Source organism: Polyodon spathula, chromosome 22 (genome assembly GCF_017654505.1).
Source record: "Polyodon spathula isolate WHYD16114869_AA chromosome 22, ASM1765450v1, whole genome shotgun sequence".
In the NCBI taxonomy this organism is placed as follows: domain Eukaryota; kingdom Metazoa; phylum Chordata; class Actinopteri; order Acipenseriformes; family Polyodontidae; genus Polyodon; species Polyodon spathula.
In genome coordinates, this window is record NC_054555.1 from 7,723,301 (window position 1) to 7,743,910 (window position 20,610).

Here is a 20,610-nt window from a genome sequence, read left to right on the forward strand (position 1 = left end):
TGCTTTACTGAAAACAGGCACCATCTTAAAACTGCTTAAAATAATTGTCACTTTTCCATTGTGAGTTGGCACATTTAGCTACAGCAGTTCAGTTGTCAATTTTTTGTTGTCAACTAGAATCGATAATAAAAACAATGAATTGCTTGGTAAAGGCCTGGTAAAGGCTAGAGCCACCAAAGGATGTGTGGAGTTCTTACCATTTAGTGCATGGCTACTGAGTTACTATTGACACATACTGTATATTATATGTCTATAAGAGCTCAAGGAACAAGGACAGGGATGAGAAAGTCAGTTACAACAGACCAGGTCAGCATAAAGCACCTGACGCGGCTTTGTAAAAAAAAAAAAAAAAAAAAACTTTTTGAGCAATAGCACTCGTCCTAAAAAGTCACTTTAAATATTCCCAGAAGCTCTCGTCTCTCCTGTTCTTAAACTGCTTTATAACATCCCAGCCCTCTCAGGCTTCAATTCAATGTTATTTATGCCGCCTCCCCTGTCATAATAGCAGCTTTACAGAAGTACCAAATATTAAAACTAGGATGAGGATCTGTTTATCCTTTTTTGTAGTTATTTAGTTCTCCCTAAAGCTGCTACAATGAAAGCAATGCCATACTTAAAAAGAAAATTGCCAGCCTCAGTGAAATGGATACATGGTGACATAAGGTGGCGGCTCAAATGAGATTTAGAGTAGGACTTCTCCATTATGGTTAGATGTAGTATTGCTGGTTTTGAGTTTGAAAATAAATCTTTTCGATTTAAGGACACATAAAAAAATAAATAAATAAACAGCTTTAGGGTATTGTGAAAGCTGAGGGAAGTTCCAGAGGGTTATAAGGTTGGTAAGCTTCTCGTTCAGCTGAAACGAAGACGCAAGAGAACCATAAAGCATACATTTCCAAAAATGTCTTCAATCATCTTTATGTCAACATGGATATGCAGTGAAGTAGACCATTGTTTTCACTTCAGTTGATTCATGATCAGTTCATGCATTTTTTAGTGGCAATACAATGTTGCATTGATTCGTTTGTGTTTTCCCTGTAGATTCATTCAAAAGAACTGGTCTCCGAGACCCATGTTGTCAGCAATCAGGATGATCCCATGCTTTTACCCCTTAATTTCCAGTTTGAAACAGCTGTCTGTGCAAAGTCCACACCAAGTAACTACAAGAATATGCCGTCAATCTGCCTCCAGATTGAAAAGAGAATAGACATTTCTTAGTCGACAGTGGATCTCTTTAAATAAATAAATTTTACTTAAAATAATAATAACTTGAATTAAATAAGATACAGGTCTTACAAAACTGTAGTGTTGTTAATTCCAGACCTTTTCTCATAATGTTGCTGGTTATAAAGCTCTTCCTTTCTCCAGTCTGCCTGGTCCTGGCTGGGGGATTGCAGTCAAGTGGATCAGGGCAGGGCAGCTGTTTGGCACCCTCTGTAGCGTTAGGAAAAATTGTCCTCTGTTTTTCTATCCTGGACTGTCCTGGGACAAGAGCTTGACCGCTGTCTGACAGCAAGATAAAAGAAATACAGAAAATCTTTATTTCATTTTGACTTTATTTAAATTTTAAAGTGTGCAGAGTTTTAAAGCCTTCTCAATTTGTGGCGTTGTCATAAATAAATGTATTATACTTTGTATTTGATAAATATGTAAATAAAAAAGTTTTTTTTTCTTTAAAAATAAAGAACTTTGTGACATTTTTTTTTTTTTAGGATTAAATATAACGGCCTAGCTGCTAAAGCTGAGGATGTGGGACAGGAGATCTAGTTGTTGAAGTCCTTCACATTTCTTAAGAACGCCCTGTGTGGACAGTCAGACACTGGCTTCAGTTCCTGTCGCTCTCTTACGTTTTACAGGCACTAAATTGCCATTCTTGCCCTATGAAGAGACAGACATGCAAATAAAGATAGACAAAGTGATTTGATGTCTTCTAGACCCCTCATCTTAAAATAGAAAAAAAAAACAAGCAGCTGAAAAACAAACCCTGCATGGCGTTACTAGTTCCATGAAAGAAAAGAAAAAGATGCTAATAAAATAAGCGCCTAGGCATGGAGTGTCTCTGCTCCACAGTAATGGAGTCGTTAAAAGCCTGGGCTGTTAACAGCCATTTGGAAATTATCCTTCCATTTGTTATCTCGAGTGCCCACAATCAGTTTTAATGACACGTATAATTCACATCATTCCAGTGAGTTCTGTCACCCCGAGGATAGCTCCGATTGGTCTCAGCGCATTCAAACCTTTTTACAGCACTTTTATTGATATTATGTTCATAAGAAGGAAAAAAAGAACACATAGGCTCCCTCTCACTCTCTCTCCATCTCCGAGAGAGAGAGAGAGAAAAACCTCTGAACAAATCTGTAATAAAGCTGAAACACACTGCTTTTAGTGCAATGCAGATTTACGGCTCAGTATTTAATATCTGAGGGGGTTACAGGTCACTTCTTGAAGCTGCAATTTTAATGACAATATTATCCACCTCTGCCCAAAGATATTTAGAGAGAAACACAGGACAGCAGCAACACTTTGTAGTGAGTTTGAGTAGCAGTGGTTAGAGTGCTTAGCTGCAGTGCGGAAGGTAATGACTTTGAGTAGCTCAGGGGCTGCAATGTGGATGGCCGTAGGTTTGAGAAGAACAGTTAATAAAAGATTAGTTATAAATTAAGATTAAATTAGACTGTTAATGACAATGTACAGCTTGTCTTCCACCAACACCTGTGTGGAACAAGGGGAATGATTTTCAGATCCATTCCAATACCCCCCACCCCCTCAATGCACGCACATACACACAACAATGTTCCATTTTGCAGCACACAGCAGGATAAGCACTTTAAATATCGTTCTAAAAGCCACATGCAAGTCCAGAGGGAAGAGCTAAGAGGATTATTATTCTCATCATCGTTCAATAGCTGATCAAGAGCTCCCTTTGGGGCTGCTGACAAATCACCACACAGCTGCCAGGGAGATGGGGCAGGAGTACTTGGTAGAAGGACAGATTAATGTCTTTCCACTGCCAGAGACCTGGGCTCAAATAAGGCTTAGGCCTCAAGTGATATTAGTGTGTTGGTCTCATGTTAGCCCTCATTGGACAGTTGTCATAAGTCCACTGCAAATATTATACTCTTTGATAGAACTCTCTAATTGTCATTCTCTGCACAGATCTCAGAGGCTGAGGTCTTAATAGATAGGGATGACAGTACCAACACCCCTCTCTATCTAGAAATTAAAGCATGTGTGTGTGTGTGTGTGTGTGTGTGTGTGTGTGTGTGTGTGTGTGTGTGTGTGTGTGTGTGTATGTGTGTGTGCGTGTGTGTGTGTGTGTTTCTTCTTCTCTACCCAAGAAATGTATTTTAAACATACACTGTACATGAACATACTGTATATCTGTATGAATATTATATTTAAATACTGTATTAATAAATTATATACTGTCTGAACCCAAATATAGCTAAACTTTGTACTGTATTACCATGAAACAACATTGCTGCTACTTTGAAATAACTGTAATTCAGCAGTGCCCCCTGTGGTACGGACAAGGGAAATGCAGTTTTATGTTTCAGATTTTTGAATGAATAGGGAGCTGGTTGTGAGCAGGGAGTTTAATCACGCCCACATACACACACACACACACAAGAAATAATTGTGTCGTGTCACTGAAATGCCGATGAAAGTATATTTTAGACCTTTGTGTGTAGTAGGTCTCAATTGTGTTATATAGTTGGGTTCGTTCATGATAGGGAAAAAAATAATGAACCCAATTGTCAACACTGTCATAGACTAAAGGGGCCTAATATTAATGAGAAACCTTATATAACTCTCATCTACCGATCAGTAAGTTCCAGGGAACTACCACGCAGAGAGGACAGCGGAACTTTGAGAAAATATGGCTAGCTGTGACAAAACTAAACAGAAGGAAACCCAATAACTGAAGTGAAAGATTCAGTTTTCTAAGAGGAATAAAACCCTGAATACCAGGCATTACCTTCGTAGTTGACCTTGCCCTCTATTGCTTAACTATCTGTCATTTATATAATCTCAGTAATATCTGAAAGCAGGAAGTACTTTAGGCAGTGGTTATTGAGATTAGTTGTTATTGTTAATCCCAGTAATCATAAACCCTGCGTCGCCATTGATTTAGCAGACAGAGATGGAAAAGAGCAACAAGAGTCTTCAGTCTGCCCATAAGTGGGCGGGGCTTCAAGCCCTGACAAATTCTGGGAGTCCCCACCCCTTTTGTCAAGTTCTCCAAACTTCTCACTTTCTCTTTTTGTGGTCTGTGGGTAAATCTCAGGTGGTCCCTGGAAAAATCACAGTCAGGCAACATCAGCCTGTTTCCACACAGCCCACACCATAAGAGGTAATCCTCTGGACTTCACTACAGACAACAAAGTATATCAATAACCAAGCCCTCTGCCTCCAAACAGCATCACAAATAATACCAAGCTACTCTGAAACATTTCTCTTGTTAAAATTAAGCTAGCGTTGCTGTTATTTAGAAATGTCATTTAATTTCCCAAACTAAAAGGGTGTTTGCAGTTGCAGAGATTGTTTGTCTGAGCAAATGGAAATCTTTCTGATAATGGTCTTATTGGTACATTATTCATGATGGTCCTGGTAGGGAATCTCTGGCAAAGAAAGAGTGCAGTATTCTAAACACCCTGCTGCATCTTCTTTCACCAGCAGAGGGGTTTTGCTTCCATCTCTGTCCTGTACAACACTGACACATCGAGGTAGTGATAATAACCAAGTCTTTGAACCCTATTTCCTTACCCACTTTACATTAGAGGTCCCCACAGCTGTCCTGTTCTTTGCTTTTTTGCTTGCTTTTCTCAGAATACACTATTCGAATACAACTCTTATTATGAAACTGAATCTGCTGTTTCCAGATAATTAATCACTTAGGGGTCTGTAATTTTTGACCAACGGACAAAATGCTAGAAAAATATACTTCTTAAATCTAATAAATATAAATCTACTTGCCCCCTTCCCATTACACAAAACACACACAGAAAAAGTAGACTATAACATGTAGGATTGTGGTTTTATTTAACAGTTAACACAATCAATCAATTAGTGATTAACAGGTGTGGATCTAGCCTTGTAGCTTGACTGGTTCATTAAATCCTTCAAGATGCATAACATGTTCCCTGTAACCCCACCTCACTTCAACAAATCGTATAACATACATTAAACAAATATTCCTTTCAGTGCAGTTTGGAACAAGGGGGCAAAAGAGAAGGAGGAAAGAGGAAGGAAGTTGGGGCAAAAGAAGGAGGCGGGACCAACGTTTTTTCTCCTGTCTGTCAATGAGTTAAAAAAAATAATTTCTATGGTAATCGTCTGTTTGTTCCATTCTTGTTTTTCTCATTTGTAATATCACAAAGGGATATACCTATCCTATACCCTTGTGATATGTGTACATACATACTTTACTACAATGTTTATGTTGAATTAGGTTTGTATTTAACTAAAGGTTGTAAAATGTGTTAAATATAATTTGTATCACTTGTTCTTTCATTAATAGTTATTTGTTTCTACCGTTTTAATTTTTGAATACATATTTACTGTTAATAAAATGTTACTGTAACAATGCAATAAATGTACCGTCTCCAGGAAATTACATTCATTTTCACTTTTAAATGTCCTTATTACATGACATTAAAAAAAACAAAAAACACAAAACCATTTTGCTAATGTTTATATACTTTAAATTTTGTAACATGGAAAAAAAAAAAAACTGTGAATAGCATAAAAACACAATTGAAAAACTGTCACAATGCAATAAATAACCATAACAGTGACTTTGGTATAGGGTAAAATAAACAAACACACTCAGCTATTTTGATTGAATGAAATTTTTATAAAATCAAACTACACCAGCTGTTTTCCTGTTAGCCACGTGGCTGAAGTGTAATGCTGGCTCCAGGGATCAACCACACCGCAGACTCCCTGGCACATCAACATACACCGCAGCCACGACGCCCTTAGAACAACCAAACACAGTGGAGTGATTGAAATACAATTAAATAGGTCACACAAGGCAATAAATAACCATACAAGTGCCTGGCATACATACATTAAAAAAATAAATAAATAAATAAATAAAATACAGTCCAATACAGCCAGTCCAAATCGACTACAACTGAAAAAGGTCACATAACTACACACGGCTGACGTCAATGTATTTACACAATTGTGTAATTAAACATCAATGTAAAAAAAATATACAAACAGTAAAATAGAATTAAACCGGTCACGCTTGCTTTTTAAATGGGCTAATGAAAGGGGAAATAAGACACCCAAAGATGTATCTAAAGTGTAGGGGAAAAGAAAAAGGCCATTCGCTGGCAAACTAGGGTTAGCAAATGGGATGGAGAGTGTAGCGCGAATGCGGCCAGGCACCATTAACAATTTGTGAGAGTTTGACTCCAGTAACAATTTGATTGTGTTTGATGTAATATACCCGTATATTTCGAATGGCTGTAGATGTGTACATGTATTACATAAAAACACAACTCAAAATAAAGTCGACCAGCCACATCTTCCTCGGCATCCACAGGAACAGATGCTTGTGGAAGTATCCTGTGGGTGTCAGCGTCACCTGCGAACATGCCATGTTGGGAGGTGGAGGACGATACCACCAGTTGTTCAGTTTGGGCACCAGGTCTCCCTTCTTCACAAACATCACACGCTCGACCCAACAACGATCGTCGAATGGCATGTTCTGCTCCCATCTGTGAGGCACACACTGACTAATCCATAGGTTGCCTAGGAATACTCAGCTATAAAAACAAGTCAATATTCCCTTGTTAATTCATTATTTTAATTTTTTTTTAATGCAGTCAATGGCAATACAGATAATTGTTTTTTTTTTTCTGCCTATTACTTAATTACCCAGTGCGAGGGAAACCGTATATAAAACATGACGCAGGATTTAAAATCAATCATTAAGCCATTGATTTCAAATAACAGAACATGAAGCCGTTTGCAATAGGGCCATGTAATGACATATAAAGCATATATGCATACATATACACATTTAAACATAACTTGCAGTTATATTGCGCCTTTTACCACAAAGCAGGATCCCAAAGTGCTTCAAAATAAAGCCTCAGCTGAACCACACACAGACACACAACACATGCTACCTGTGCAGAAGCATGCTCAGTGTCCTCAGGAGGCACAGATTGCTTTACGGGGAAGGGGGGGGGGGGGGGGCAGTGTAGAGGGCGGAGTTCCAGGAGCTGGTGGAAGTTCAGCTTCAGATCCGAGACAGCACAGGTTACATCAGCGTCTAAAATGGCATAGAGCTAAAACACATGTCCAATACCTGTCCAGTCACTCACACCACTGTGCCAGCAGCAGCTGGAGCCATCCGTCCAAAGAAGGTGCAACTGAAAAAAAGGAATAAAATTGTTTTTATAAAACTATATACAACTTAATTTTTAATCTTGGAAATTAAAAAAGGAGCATTTATGACACTTAGTGGATTTTCACGATAGTCACAGCTACACTCCAGTCTTCTACTGAAAATGTCAGTGGTTGCAGGGCGACTTCTCATTGGACAGCGGTCAACCCTCTCAATCTCCAAGGCCAACCTGGAGTCTCTGCTCAGACACTGACCCCACGCGAAAGTGAAGGTTCCCCTGGCGTACCCATGGAGACGCTCTTTCCACTCGACGTTGGACAGCCCGGTCTTCAGCATGATGACGCCTCTACAGAAGGGGGAGCTTGTGTTCATTTTAAACAAATGAGCTGGTGTCTTTAGAATGAGGAATCTCCAATAAAACACTTTCTCAATCACTATTTGTATCAAATGTAGCACATGACTATTTACAAGCCCTTTTTCATAATTACACACACTTACACTCACACACACACAAGTCTATCAGTTCCAATGCTTACATGTGCTCAGTTATTTTCCTTCTTATACCTTTTGCAGAGTCTAGGTGATGAGAACCAACAGCTTTGTTCTATGTCTATTTTTTGTGGCTCTTTGGTTTGGGCAAAAAAGAACACTACCACACTGCAGAAAACACTAGACTTGTGTATTCATTTTTATGATATGTAATGTTGTATCTTAAATTCAATAAAATAATAACGACATTAAAAGAAATTCTGACTTTCACATTTTACTTATTACATTGTGCTCTTCAACTGCGTGTGTAAACTGTCACTCTTTAAACTTTAAATGTCTGGTGATTCTGTAATGTTAACATAAGAATTAATGCAAGTACTGGTTCACTTTATTATTATTATTATTATTATTATTATTATTATTATTATTATTATAATAATAATTAATAATAATATACTGGTCAACATTATAAGAAAATTGAAGCAATATTCTTTTAACTTCGTTATCATTGTTGTGAAGAGCCCCCAAATTTAAAATCCACAAAAGGTGTTTTCTAATAATAATAATAATAATAATAATAATAATAATAATAATAATAATAATAATAATGAGGATTAATATATATAAACTACATATATTATGTAGGACAGAATACGACCTGTCTTAATCTTAACGTATTTTCTAATAATAACAATCAACATAAAATATATCTCATGTAGAAAGAGTTCCCTCGATATATATATATATATATATATATATATATATATATATATATATATATATATATATATATATTATATATATAATATATATTGTAAATATATATAACACTTCTACCTCAAAAGTTAGCCAACAGTACAATGCATTCAATACAACTCATAAGCAAAAAAACACCTCTATGAACACACAACAAATTAATATCTCATGTCATTTTTTTAAAAAATAATGAATTTTAACCATCCGCCAGCAGGGCAATCGCATCACCTTAACAACACTAACCTACTGTCAGATGACTCGTCCCGTCCCGTCCCGTCCAAGAGTCTGGCACCGGGTGTAGCCCTATTGCAGGCTCAAGAATGCGCTTCAATTTCTGGTAATACGGTCATTTTGGAAGCGTCAAAGACATCCTAATTCCTCGCGAGACTTCAAGCAGCAGGGGCGGAGCAAATCTTAAAACGTTGTGTCCGACCGCTGAAGTCACCCTGCTCTGCTCTGAATAAAAGAGAGTTAGGCCTGCTTGTGAAGTTATATCAGAACAGACCAAAGTAGACGCAAATATCCTCACCCAGGAAGCGCGAAACATAACTCGGCATGGAAGACAGCATGGCATCTGAAATCGACATGGGGCCAATTCGGCCACAGAACTACTTATTCGGTACGAAACCTACACTAAGGGACCTAGGGCACCGTTGTTTAGGAGAAACGGGAAAATAAACGGGTTAAATTGCCTTTTGTATTTACCGTGCTGTTTATTAATATAGTAAATTAACGGTGTGGCAAAGGTGATGTTTGCGGAATATTTAAAGAGCGAAACAGTTTACCAGTATATTGTAGTATAATTGCCCTTACAAACCCCACGTGGTCCACCAGTGCAAACCTTTGCAAAATATGTAGTTTGGTGAAAAGGTGTTAAAGAAAGTGTTACTTGTAATATTTACTCGTTTTGCTGTAGTCTTATGTGTTCTTTGTCAATTTTCCTCATGTGTTCAACACGTTATATACTATAGTAGGATGATGGCGGCCTGTGCGCGTGTTCAGCGTTAGTTGTGAACATGCTTCAATTGCAAATCTCCTGGTTGATTGATGTGCGTTATCGGATAAATCACAGCTTGCTGTAGGGAGCAGGAGGCTTCTAGTTGAAATGAGAAATCTGCAGTCAGTTGCTAATAGAAATCTATCCAATGTAACTGTTTTCTTCAGCTAGTACGTTTTGATTTGAGATTAGGAACCATGCCAGATTCACAGGAACTTGGTGCATCTGTAGTTAAAACCTGAATCTTCGTCAATGGTGTTTTCGGGATGATGGTAGTACAGCCAAGGTTGAGACTGCATTTTTATGTAAGACAGCTACCAGATATGGCAAGGTTGCTTGTTAATTCTGCTGTAATGGTACATACCCTGAAATGTTAAGCTTGTATGTGTCTTGTGCGTTATTGTCCACGTGTTTCTGGCTAACTAAAATTCCCCCCCACCACCATTTTTTTCGGCCTCACCGGGGTGTATCAATTCAATGGTTACTAGGTACCCGTGGGAGTTCTCCTTATTCTGTTTGTAACATACTGCTATGCTGTAGCCGCGGCCATGTGTAGGTTAACATACTGAAATTAGTTGTGGGCATGCCGAGATCTTGGTTGATTTATGTTAACTGGTAACTTGCAGTTTAAGACCCAAAGGATGAAGTTTTCCAAAAAAGTAATTAATTTTATCTGCCCTTTAGCCTGTGAACTGAAGGCTGGAAAAGAAGTTAAATTTAACCCAGATGAAAACGGAAGCGAACACCAGCTATCCCTTCGAACGGTGAGTTAATTGACGTGCATTTGCAGATGTTGGACATTTCTCCTGAAGGCATCTCTTCCCATCGATATAAAGTGATTAGTCTGACCAATTGGTGTGGTAATGTGTGTCATTAGGGCTAGAGACAATTTGGCCTGCAAAGCCCCTTCCAATACATCCTCATCCCTTTGGTGCAGTGTCATCAGCTGGGATGAGCGGTCAGGTACTTTGACTTTGATTTTTGAAGTGTTTATCATAAAAGCCCCAGCTGATGAGCGTTCTTCCCTGACAGGTATGCGTGGATGGAAGCACGAAAGATGAGCTGCATGTGGTTGAGGTGGAGGGGTTGAATGCAGAAGGTGAACAGATCAAAGCTATGCTGGCAGCACTGAAACCATCCATCCATCCCACAGTAAGTGATGCCCACACACAGTAATGTGGAAATCTAATAGAACCGCTCCAGATTTGTCATTTTGTATCCTTTTTGAAAACCTCAGCTTGTGAGGATTAATTCAGTCAGTAGTCTGGTTTAGAAACAGGCAGTCCTATGAATGTGAAACCACTTTACTTCAATTGGGCATCTAACAACCTCTAATCTCGTGCGTCTTAACATTTGTGGCCAAGTATTTGTTTTCTCTTGCAATTTTAAATTGTATCTGTGGCCTATTAAAGTCAATTACGTTAGACAATCACCATTTTGCCTATGGACAATTTATCAAGATCCAGTTAGTGGATTCATTTCATATGCAAAACAGAACCACTGGGTTCTAGTAAACTTGCACTTTGTAGTGTGTCTGTGTAAGACACTGTAGCCCCCTTCCCCCTTCTCAATTTGCATTTTGTACTGTGGTTTAGGCTGTTTGAAAACAGGTTGTTGCATGTTGAGCTGGCTGTGCTGAGCTCCCTGGTGTCTTTGCTTTTGCAGGTGTCTCTTGGTGGCTTCGAGATCACACCCCCGGTTGTGTTCAGATTGAAGAAAGGCGCGGGTCCTGTCCACATCAGCGGCCAGCACCTTGTTGGTGAGCCATGCCATCCCGTTTCTTTATATTGCAAGTCCAAGCTGTGGGCAAGGAGATTAACTACAGCTGACAAAACATGATTTATATTTAATTGCACAGCACAAGTTGAATCTGTAAGGTGCAGTATGTGATTTGCTACCATCCATACAGTATCATACTATTATATTTAATCTGTGTAGCAGTGTCTAGACTGTTGTATAACTGAAAACAATGTTTCTCTACAGCTCTAGATAATGACATGTCCTCTGATGATGATGACGATGATGATGAGGAGATGGACTACAAGACCGCGAATAAGAGGCCAGCAAACTTCCAGGCAACTAAAACGATTCAGGTGAACTGCAAGTTGGCTTCTGAGTGCCTTCCAGCAATCTTGTAGCAGTGAATTTCACAGCTCTTGCTCTCGACACCTCCTATAACATTGCAGGGTAATATAAACCCTTCAGGCTTAATATTTAATGACCATCCAATATGAATGTAACTTGAATGTCTAATTTACTACACAGCTATATTCAATGATTGTTGCAGGTGGTGGAGTAAAACTAGAAGGGGAGGGGGGAAGGAAGGAACCTGCTCTGCTGCCACATTTTTTGGCTGAAGCTGTCCATGCAAATGATTTGCACATGCTTTAGCTTGGTGTACAAGTTCAATCCGGACTGACTGTTTTGAAGTTATGTGACTGGCACTTAACCATTTTGCCATGTTTCAGATGACACGTTGTGAAAGTGTCTTGCAAATGTGTTACTTGGCTAGCCCTATTGGTAAACTCATTGGAAATATACTATTGGGTGTTATTTTTCAGAAAAAAATGAAAATGGAGGATGAGGAGGATGACGACGAAGAGGAGTGAGTTTTGGGACCTTTATCATTCTTTACCTTTTGTTCACTTAATGTGCTTCTGAAACAAGTTATTTAACTTGGATATAGTGTAGCAGTGGTGGCATCGAACTAATGTCTATGGCTCATTCTCTGCAGGGATGATGATGATGATGATGATGACGAAGAGGAGGAGGAGGAGGAGACTCCAGTTAAGACTAAGGTAGTATTTACTGTACCCCCACAATGTTCCTAGGGATGAATGTTTTCAGTTTAGTACAGTGAACGTGGTTTTATTAATTCATCCCTGTAAATCACACAAGTCTTAACATGTGGCTTGCACCTTTCCTATTTTGAATTCCCACCCATTTCCAGCAAATTTCTGAGTATCTCTTAAGCTTTGTTTTTCAACAGCCCCCACAGAAAACCCCAACAAAGGGAGCTTCCAAAGAGAATGGCAAACTGTCCAAACCTTCAACACCAGCACAAAAACAAGAACCTAAGGTACGGCCTTGTAATACTCCAGTGTTCCTGGGTACTGATTTGAAATGCATTACACACTCTGAACAGGCAAAGTTTGTACTGCCAACCAGAGCTTTGTGTCATTCATTAACAAAGTTGTGTTGCTTATTTTGTCCTTGGCACTGCAAAGTGAACACCCACTATCTTAAGCCAGGTAATGCATGAGGTGGAAATTAACAGCTGTTCCATGATGGACTGCTATATAGAGCCATGGGGTGGTTGGGAGGCATTGCAGATTTGTTGAATTGTCTGTCCGCTGGGCAAAAGTGAAATTTTAAACCATTGCCTAACAGACAATTGGTTAGCCTGTCGACAAGGTCCTAAGTGTCAATTTAGGGTGCAACAGTCATATTTATTTTTTTTCCCCTCCCTCAGACACCAGATGGCAAAGGAAAGCAAGGCCCGAAGCCCAAGAGCCCAAAGTCTCCAAAAGCTCCCATGAGTGTATCAGATATTAAGGAGAAGATGCAGTCTACTTTTAAGGTGAGTTGTAAAAAAATTTCTGCAGTTACTGATCTTTTGGTTCCTGGGTAGTAAGTGTTATTTCCTAATTGTGTATGCCTCAAAAGTATAGAAAATGGCTATTATTCCCCACAAACATTGCTTTTGTGACCAGGACAGTGATATTTTGAAATTTACCTATTTTCCAGAACATTCCAGATAGATTCAGTGCTGAGTAAACTTGGAGTAACTTCTAGAACTTTCCAGTAATATAAATGGTAGTATAAATACAGGGACCTTAAGCCCACCAGTTCAGTTTAGTTCCAGCTGCCTAAGTGGATACATGTCATCTGCATTTTTCTGAGATGGCATCAAGAGGCTGCAAGCATCTAGCAGACGCATTTTGCTATGTCTGCGGCCAATTTATCAAGATGTGCGAAAAAGTACTCCGTGGAAGCATCTGCTAAGATGTGTGAGGCCTACAAGGCATATTTCGGCATGCCTGTCGGGGATCAAGACAAACCCTGGGCACCTCATTTCACCTGCGAGCACTGCACAAAAACTCTGGAAGGTAAGATGGACATTTGTTGCTTGGAATTTTATGTTATACAATTTGTTAGATTTTTAAAATTGTAAAAGTTTTTAATTAATGTTTTACAATTTTCAATGTTATTAAAAATATCATATGAAATGTTGTGACAATCTTGCACATTAGTCATGGATGAAATAAATGTATTTTTGTAGGATGGTACAGAGGGGAAAAGAGAGCCATGAAGTTCGCTATCTCAAGAATTTGGTGGGAACCCACTGATCACTCAAGCAACTGCTACTTCTGCATGGTGGACCCTTCCAAACGTTGGACTGGCAAGAATGCACCTGTTATCACGTATCCGGACCTTTCTTCATCCATCGCCCCGGTGCCACACTGCCATGAGCTTCCCGTACCCACTCCTCCGGAGAGAGAGTAGCCGTCTTTAGAAGAGAGCAGCAAGTCCGAGAGCGAGGAAGATGTAGATCCAGGTGACAATTTCAGAGGTGGAGCTGAGGAGAGAAACCCATACTACCCCAACCAAAAAGAGCTCAACGACTTGATTAGAGATCTTGGTCTCGCCAAGTCTAGTGCTGAGCTTTTGATGTCTAGGCTCAAGCAGTGGAACGTGTTGGATGAAAGTGTGCATGTCGCAGATCGGAGGAAGCGTCACCAACCTTTTCTCAGCTTCTTCACCCGTCAAGATGGGCTCTGCTTCTGCCACAATGTGACCAGTCTGTTAGAGGCAATCGGAATCGCCTGTAACCAGAATGAGTGGCGCCTCTTCATTGACAGCTCATGCAGGAGCCTCAAAGCCGTGCTGCTCCATAATGGCAACAAGTACCCGTCTCTTCCCCTGGCTCACTCGGTGCACCTCGGAGGATTACAACAGCATCAAGACCTTGCTGGACGCCTTGAAGTATGATGAGTACGGCTGGGAGGTCATAGGAGACTTCAAAATGGTGGCATTCCTGATGGGTCTCCAAGGCAGTTTTACCAAGTTTCCCTGCTATCTTTGCCTTTGGGACAGCAGGGACAGCAAGGCGCACTACCACAGGCGGGACAGAGGTCTCTGTGGGGAGGAACAACGTCAAGTGGGAGCCACTGTTGGACCCCCGGAAGGTGCTGATGCCACTACTGCACATCAAATTGGGCCTTATGAAACAATTTGTCAGAGCTCTAGATAAGGAGTCAGCAGCCTTCAAGTACCTTCAAGACTTCTTCCCTAAGCTGTCTGAGGCAAAGGTCAAAGCCGGTGTCGTCTTCGGACCACAGATAAAGAAGATCCTGCAGTGCAATGAATTCCCCAAGAAGCTCACTAGTAAGGAGAAAGCGGCTTGGAACAGCTTTGTCACAGTGGTTCGGGGCTTCCTGGGCAATCACAAGGCCGAAAACTATGTGGAGCTGGTTGAGACTCTGGTGAAGAACTACGGCACAATGGGCTGTAGGATGTCCCTCAAAGTCCATATCCTTGATGCTCATCTTGATAAATTCAAGGAGAACATGGGAGTGTACTCGGAGGAGCAAGGCGAGCGCTTCCACCAGGATATACTGGACTTTGAACACCGCTGCCAAGGACAGTATAACGAGAACATGATGGGAGACTACATTTGGGGGCTGATTCATGAAAGTGATTTACAGTATAATCGTAAATCTCAAACTACTCTCTTCTAAATCTTTTGTAGTCATTTTTGTATTACTTTAGTATAAATACATGTTAATTTGGATTCGTATGTTTTTTTTCTGACTGTGTGAACGAAAAGACACATTTGCCTGTTTTCTCATTGGAAATGGGTAAATTTCAAAATCACTGTCCTGGTCACAAAAGCAAAGTTTGTGGGGAGTAATAGCCATTTTCTATACTTTTGAGGCATAAGCAATTAGGAAATAACACTTACTACCCAGGAACAAAAATTGTGTTACATAGTGTCTTCAGCTTCATGTCTTCAGTCTTTCAGCTACTGAACAGGCCTCCGTTTTGAAAAGTAATTTTTTTGCCATTGCAACCGACGGCAGTAGTGACAGCGAGACTCTGTTGTACCCAGTTGTAATACCTTACTTCAGTGAAGAAAATAAGTCTGTACTGATTAAGTGCAAGAGTGCCACTCTCATAACCTTGACCGGCCATCACAGACACTGAATATTGTTCTTTAGTTTACATTTTTGTATCCTTAGCATAATAATCTGTAGTGGTAAAAAAAAAATTAAATGCCCTTTTTGCTTAGTTTCTAGATTGAGAATTGCCAAGACTAGCTTATATGCCTATATTTTAGTTCAACTAAGTTATAGTATTGGGTACATTTGTGATGTATATATGCGCAGTAGTAAGAAATGTATTTATTGGTTCAGAGATGCTAATGCATATACTTGTACATAAACAATAAATACTCTGTACTGTGAAATGTATGCTGAATCTCCTTGTCTACTGTTTTTTGAAAAGCTGTAATTTGAGTCATGGTCAAGAAAGAGGTCTTACTGGGGCACAGACATAAAACTATGATTTTAATAAAACCTGTTTTTATGACAATTAAATAATTAACTCAGAGTTACATTTCTGTCTAAGCATTATATTGTTGGATATCGATTGATTTTCTCCTTAAGTGCGTGAAGCGGGCGTGGTTAGGGTTTGCTAGGGTTTTCTTGATGCTTCGCTCACCAGGTGCTAGGATTTCCATTTTCAAATGTTGGCATCTCTGGAATTGTATCATAGGAGTTTGTTTTCCACCCTGTTGCGTTGTAAGCTGCAAATGTGAAAATGCTGGTGGGAGATTCTGAAGCTCTTTCTGAAACCAGACACTAGCCAAACTGCACCAGGCACAGTTTACCCAACCCAATAATTAGAGGTCTATCCCGATTGGATTTTCTCTCGTAAGACCCTTTTGGAAATGCCTTGCATATTGAACCTGTGGTTTCGCTTTACCCGTTGGACTACTGTTGGACTCGTGGGATGAAACTGCAGAACAGGCCAGTTGTGGAGCTGGTTATAGTTTGGTTGTAAAATTGCCTTCTTTATTTTAGGGTAGCCTTCCAAAAGCTGAAACCAAATTTGAAAACTTTGTGAAGAACTGCTTCAAAGTGGAGGACCAGAAGGTAAATGTGTGTGTTCCTTTTCAGTAACCAGTTTGCTGTGCATATGTGTTCCCACTTTGTACTGGATAAACTCAATTCTAAATGTCTGTCTGCTGCCCCCCCAACCCCCATAGATGGCAGCTTTTCCTGTTGGGGATTGTAGACTTAACCTTTTTTTTCTCTCTTTTTTCCAGACAATTCAGGATCTTTGGAAATGGAGACAGACACTTGTGGAGAAAAAATAATCTGCATTTTAGCCTCCTTTTTTATTTCTGTTGTATTTCTTGGAGGTTTTTTGCTCCTGTCCTGGTCTGAATCCTTTCTATATCTCAATCCATGCCAAGGCTGTAGGTTGAAGTCTGGATGCCTGTGGTAGAATTTCTATCCTGCCTTTTGCACAGTTTTAATTGATACGAATGATGTGTGCTCTTTTTGAAAGGGAGCACAGTCTAAGGTAGCCAAACCATTGGGTTACTTTGCAAAAAAGCTCAAATTTCAATAAAAATTGAAAACTAGACTTGTGTCATGCATTTCACTGAGGGTGCTGTATTTATCAGTAGTTTTCCACTTCTCTGAAATCATTCCTTACCAATAATCTGCAATGCTTAGTCTCCATGGCTTGGTGATACGCCAGTTCTGTCATGGATCAATTTTGTTAATTTCCATCTAATGAAACATTGTGCTTTGGGTTAGGTTTCACCATGTTTTGGTTTAAAACTTGTATAAGTGAGTAATGTAGTACGGTCTAACCATAATGTTGCAAAGAAGCCAACATATGATTTAAATTTTTAAAACTTTAGCACAATAAATGCATCAAATTGCAAGTGATTAACTCCTCATGATAACTTAATCCATCACTAATCTTGTGACTCTTAAAGTGAAACATTTAATCAAACGCTTGCTGCTCGTATATAACAAGATCCCACAAGTAAAATTTAGTGTTGTGAAGTTACAAAAAATCAGTTGCGATGTTAATTTCAAATGCATGTAAAATTAAATGGTAATTGGTGGCCAAAATCCAATACTGAAATATAATTTGTTGGGATGGAAACCAGAATGAGTAAAACATGCTGGTAGAAGTGGGAGTATGCTCCCTGATTTTCATGACACTATTTTAAAATATGCAGATTGTAGCAGAATGCATTTAAGTGTAAGTAGCAAACAATCTGATTCTTAAGCAGACCTAAAGCAATATAATTAAAATAACTACAATCTACATTTATCAATTGTGTGATATTAATGGAATGTAAAGTAAAATGCAAAAAATTCAGTAACTTCTGGAAACTACTTTTGAGCTGTTGGAGAATGTTTTGTAAATCCTATCCTACATGACAAGCCTGTACTAGGAAGATGGCAGTCTAAAAGTTAATATCTTTTGTCCGAATGGGCTTGCATGACCTTGGTCGTCTTCGAGCCAGTGCTGGAGCTGTGAATGGGGTTGGCAGGAACGTGTTTCTTTGCCTGTCCGGCAAGCGCCCAAACAGCCTGTGATTTACTGGGCTAGGGATACAGCTGCAGAGTCCTGCCTGCCAACTCTATGAGCAATCCTGCAGGAACGGTGCAAATTTGTTTCTCCTGTTTTCATCATTTGTCGTATTTACCTTTTTCAGCGAACCTGGCCAGGGTGAGTTTTACATGGTCTGAAACCACAATATTTCGAAGCATAAACTGCTAGGGTGTGTTTGTTTAGGGGGGCCAGTTTCAAGCAGTAATCCATAACGGGCAACTACTGGCTGCTGTGGTTCACAAAGTGTTTATTTCTTATTTATTCTTGTTTTGCTAAGCAGGTGTTGCATGCAGGCTGTCCACCAGAGCTGACTCCTTGTTTAGTTGGGTTGTGAGTTTTTAGGCCAGTGACTTGATCCTGACAATGATTTACTGTGTTATGTTTTCTTACCAATATCTTACTGAACTTGTTTACAGAGGAAGGACGATAAGTGAAACGGCATGTTCATTGAGAGTGATTTCCAGTAAGTGGTTTGTCCAGGAAAAGCAATTATATTGTCCAGTTGGGACTTCTCTGAATGAATGCTAGGTACCGGTTAACATGTAAACAATGGTCCCTAGGTGGTGCTACAATAACATGTTATAGCTTTTATAAATCTGCAGTCGCATAGAATGAACAACAGATGGTGCTAAAAGCACTTTTTAAAAGTATTGGAAGTTGTTTGCTCCCCTGAATTACTGTTGAAGTAATACTGTGCTAACAGACCTGAAATAGGACACTTTCATTTAATTGTAGTATGTTTAAGATGTATTCATAAACAAAACCCTTGTGAAAATAGCAAGGCTTCACATCCCTCCTGTTAGAGTATTGAGCTTTGTATGTGATTGTTACAGACAGCAATCTGCAGATTAATCTAGTCTGTTTTGATTTAGATGGAAATAAATCACTTGCTGTAGCAGGCTGCCTCCCAGGATACTTTTAATATTTAAAAAAAAAAAAAAAAAAAAAAAAAAAAATCTAATGAGGCTGTTTCCTGATGTGTTAGACTGTTAATGTGTTATATGTGTTTATTATTACTTTTTTTTTAAATCAAAGCTAAACCCACAGTCTGATAAGAGAAGCAGAGTGTGATTGGGCTTGCAATTGAATTATGCAAGGCAGACAGGATCTCCAGGTGGAAAGTGGTATGGCACAGAGCCCTGCAATTTCAAGGTCATGAATGCTTCCAAATCTGAGCCTCATCCACATTATCTGGTGTTTAACTTTCCCTTTTAACGATTGTTGCAACATTGCAAAATCTGCCCATATGCTAAAGGAGTATAAGCACTTTCAAAAGGGGAAGTCCCCAAATGCAATATTCATTGAGATCCAGGGACATTCTTTTGCTATGTAATCTCTCAGTGGACACCAAAGTTGTTTGTATGTATGTATGCATGTGCATTGCTCTAGAGTGTGTGTGACTGACTGAATCAAACAGCTTCTCAGAGGTGGCTCTTATTGACTGCTGGCCCCCTCCTTTAGTGATCTATAATCTTTAACTGTCCATACTCCCATGTGACTTCTGTGGAGGTCTCGGGGAGGGTAGCTGCTTCTTGTAACAGTGAGGAACACAATACAAACCAATGAAAATACCATACAGACATGAAAGCTGTTTTCTGAAGTTAGTGAAAATACATACATATGTATTACATTGCTTGTGGAATCAGAGGTTATAAAAAAAAAAAAAAAAATGAACCAATGTTCTCATCTAGCCTGATCAATAGTGTGCCTCGCTACAGAGTGAGAGGCAGAGTGAAGCGGTGCTTAGTGTCTGGATCAATACACAGACCAGTGAGGAAATGGCAGGCTTCAGAGAGAGCAAGGCGTGCCAAGCACAGCTCACATTCTACATCACGTGTGTGTATGTGCATACATGTATGGTGTGTGTTTAGGTTGCATGTCTGACCACAAAATTAGGTCCTCTTCTATGCAACAGAACCTCTCATGTCCTCAGTGAAAGGTAGCACTATTGGTATGTCCTATTGTTGATTTAAAGGTTATGCATCTATTCCATCTGGGCACAAGCGAACTGATTGTGCATCTGAATGCTAGCTTTGGGGGGAAAACAAAACAAATGAATATGACTAAAATGATTGTTGCATGTATGTTCAAAAGGTTGTGTGTTATTTTGGGTCCTTACAACGTGTAACCAAACAGTCATGTCTTGGATCTGGAGTTCAGGGTTTATGTCCATGTGTGTGCTTAAGTGACTATAATAATTCCAGTCTGTTAAAAGGATCGACTGGGGTGTATGTGCATACATTGGTTTGAAACTGCATAGCAGTAAGTTTTCAAACATTACTTTTTGGATGCAAAGCTGTAAGGCTTCTATATAAAATGTATGTACACCCAGCTAATTAACCAACAATAAAATAGTAAA

General features: G+C 39.4%; 1 protein-coding gene across 1 annotated transcript; it reads left to right on the top strand.

The window, feature by feature from the left end:
* Positions 1 to 9,008: 9,008 nt before the first annotated feature.
* Positions 9,009 to 17,259, top strand: LOC121297222 (nucleophosmin-like). The gene is made up of 11 exons (XM_041223373.1): positions 9,009 to 9,230; positions 10,293 to 10,372; positions 10,641 to 10,760; positions 11,274 to 11,367; positions 11,592 to 11,701; positions 12,170 to 12,213; positions 12,343 to 12,406; positions 12,598 to 12,687; positions 13,081 to 13,188; positions 16,694 to 16,765; positions 16,939 to 17,259. Exons 1-11 carry the CDS (start codon positions 9,167 to 9,169, stop codon positions 16,987 to 16,989), a joined length of 897 nt encoding a protein of 298 aa, XP_041079307.1. The 5' UTR covers positions 9,009 to 9,166; the 3' UTR covers positions 16,990 to 17,259.
* The last annotated feature ends 3,351 nt before the right edge of the window (positions 17,260 to 20,610 follow it).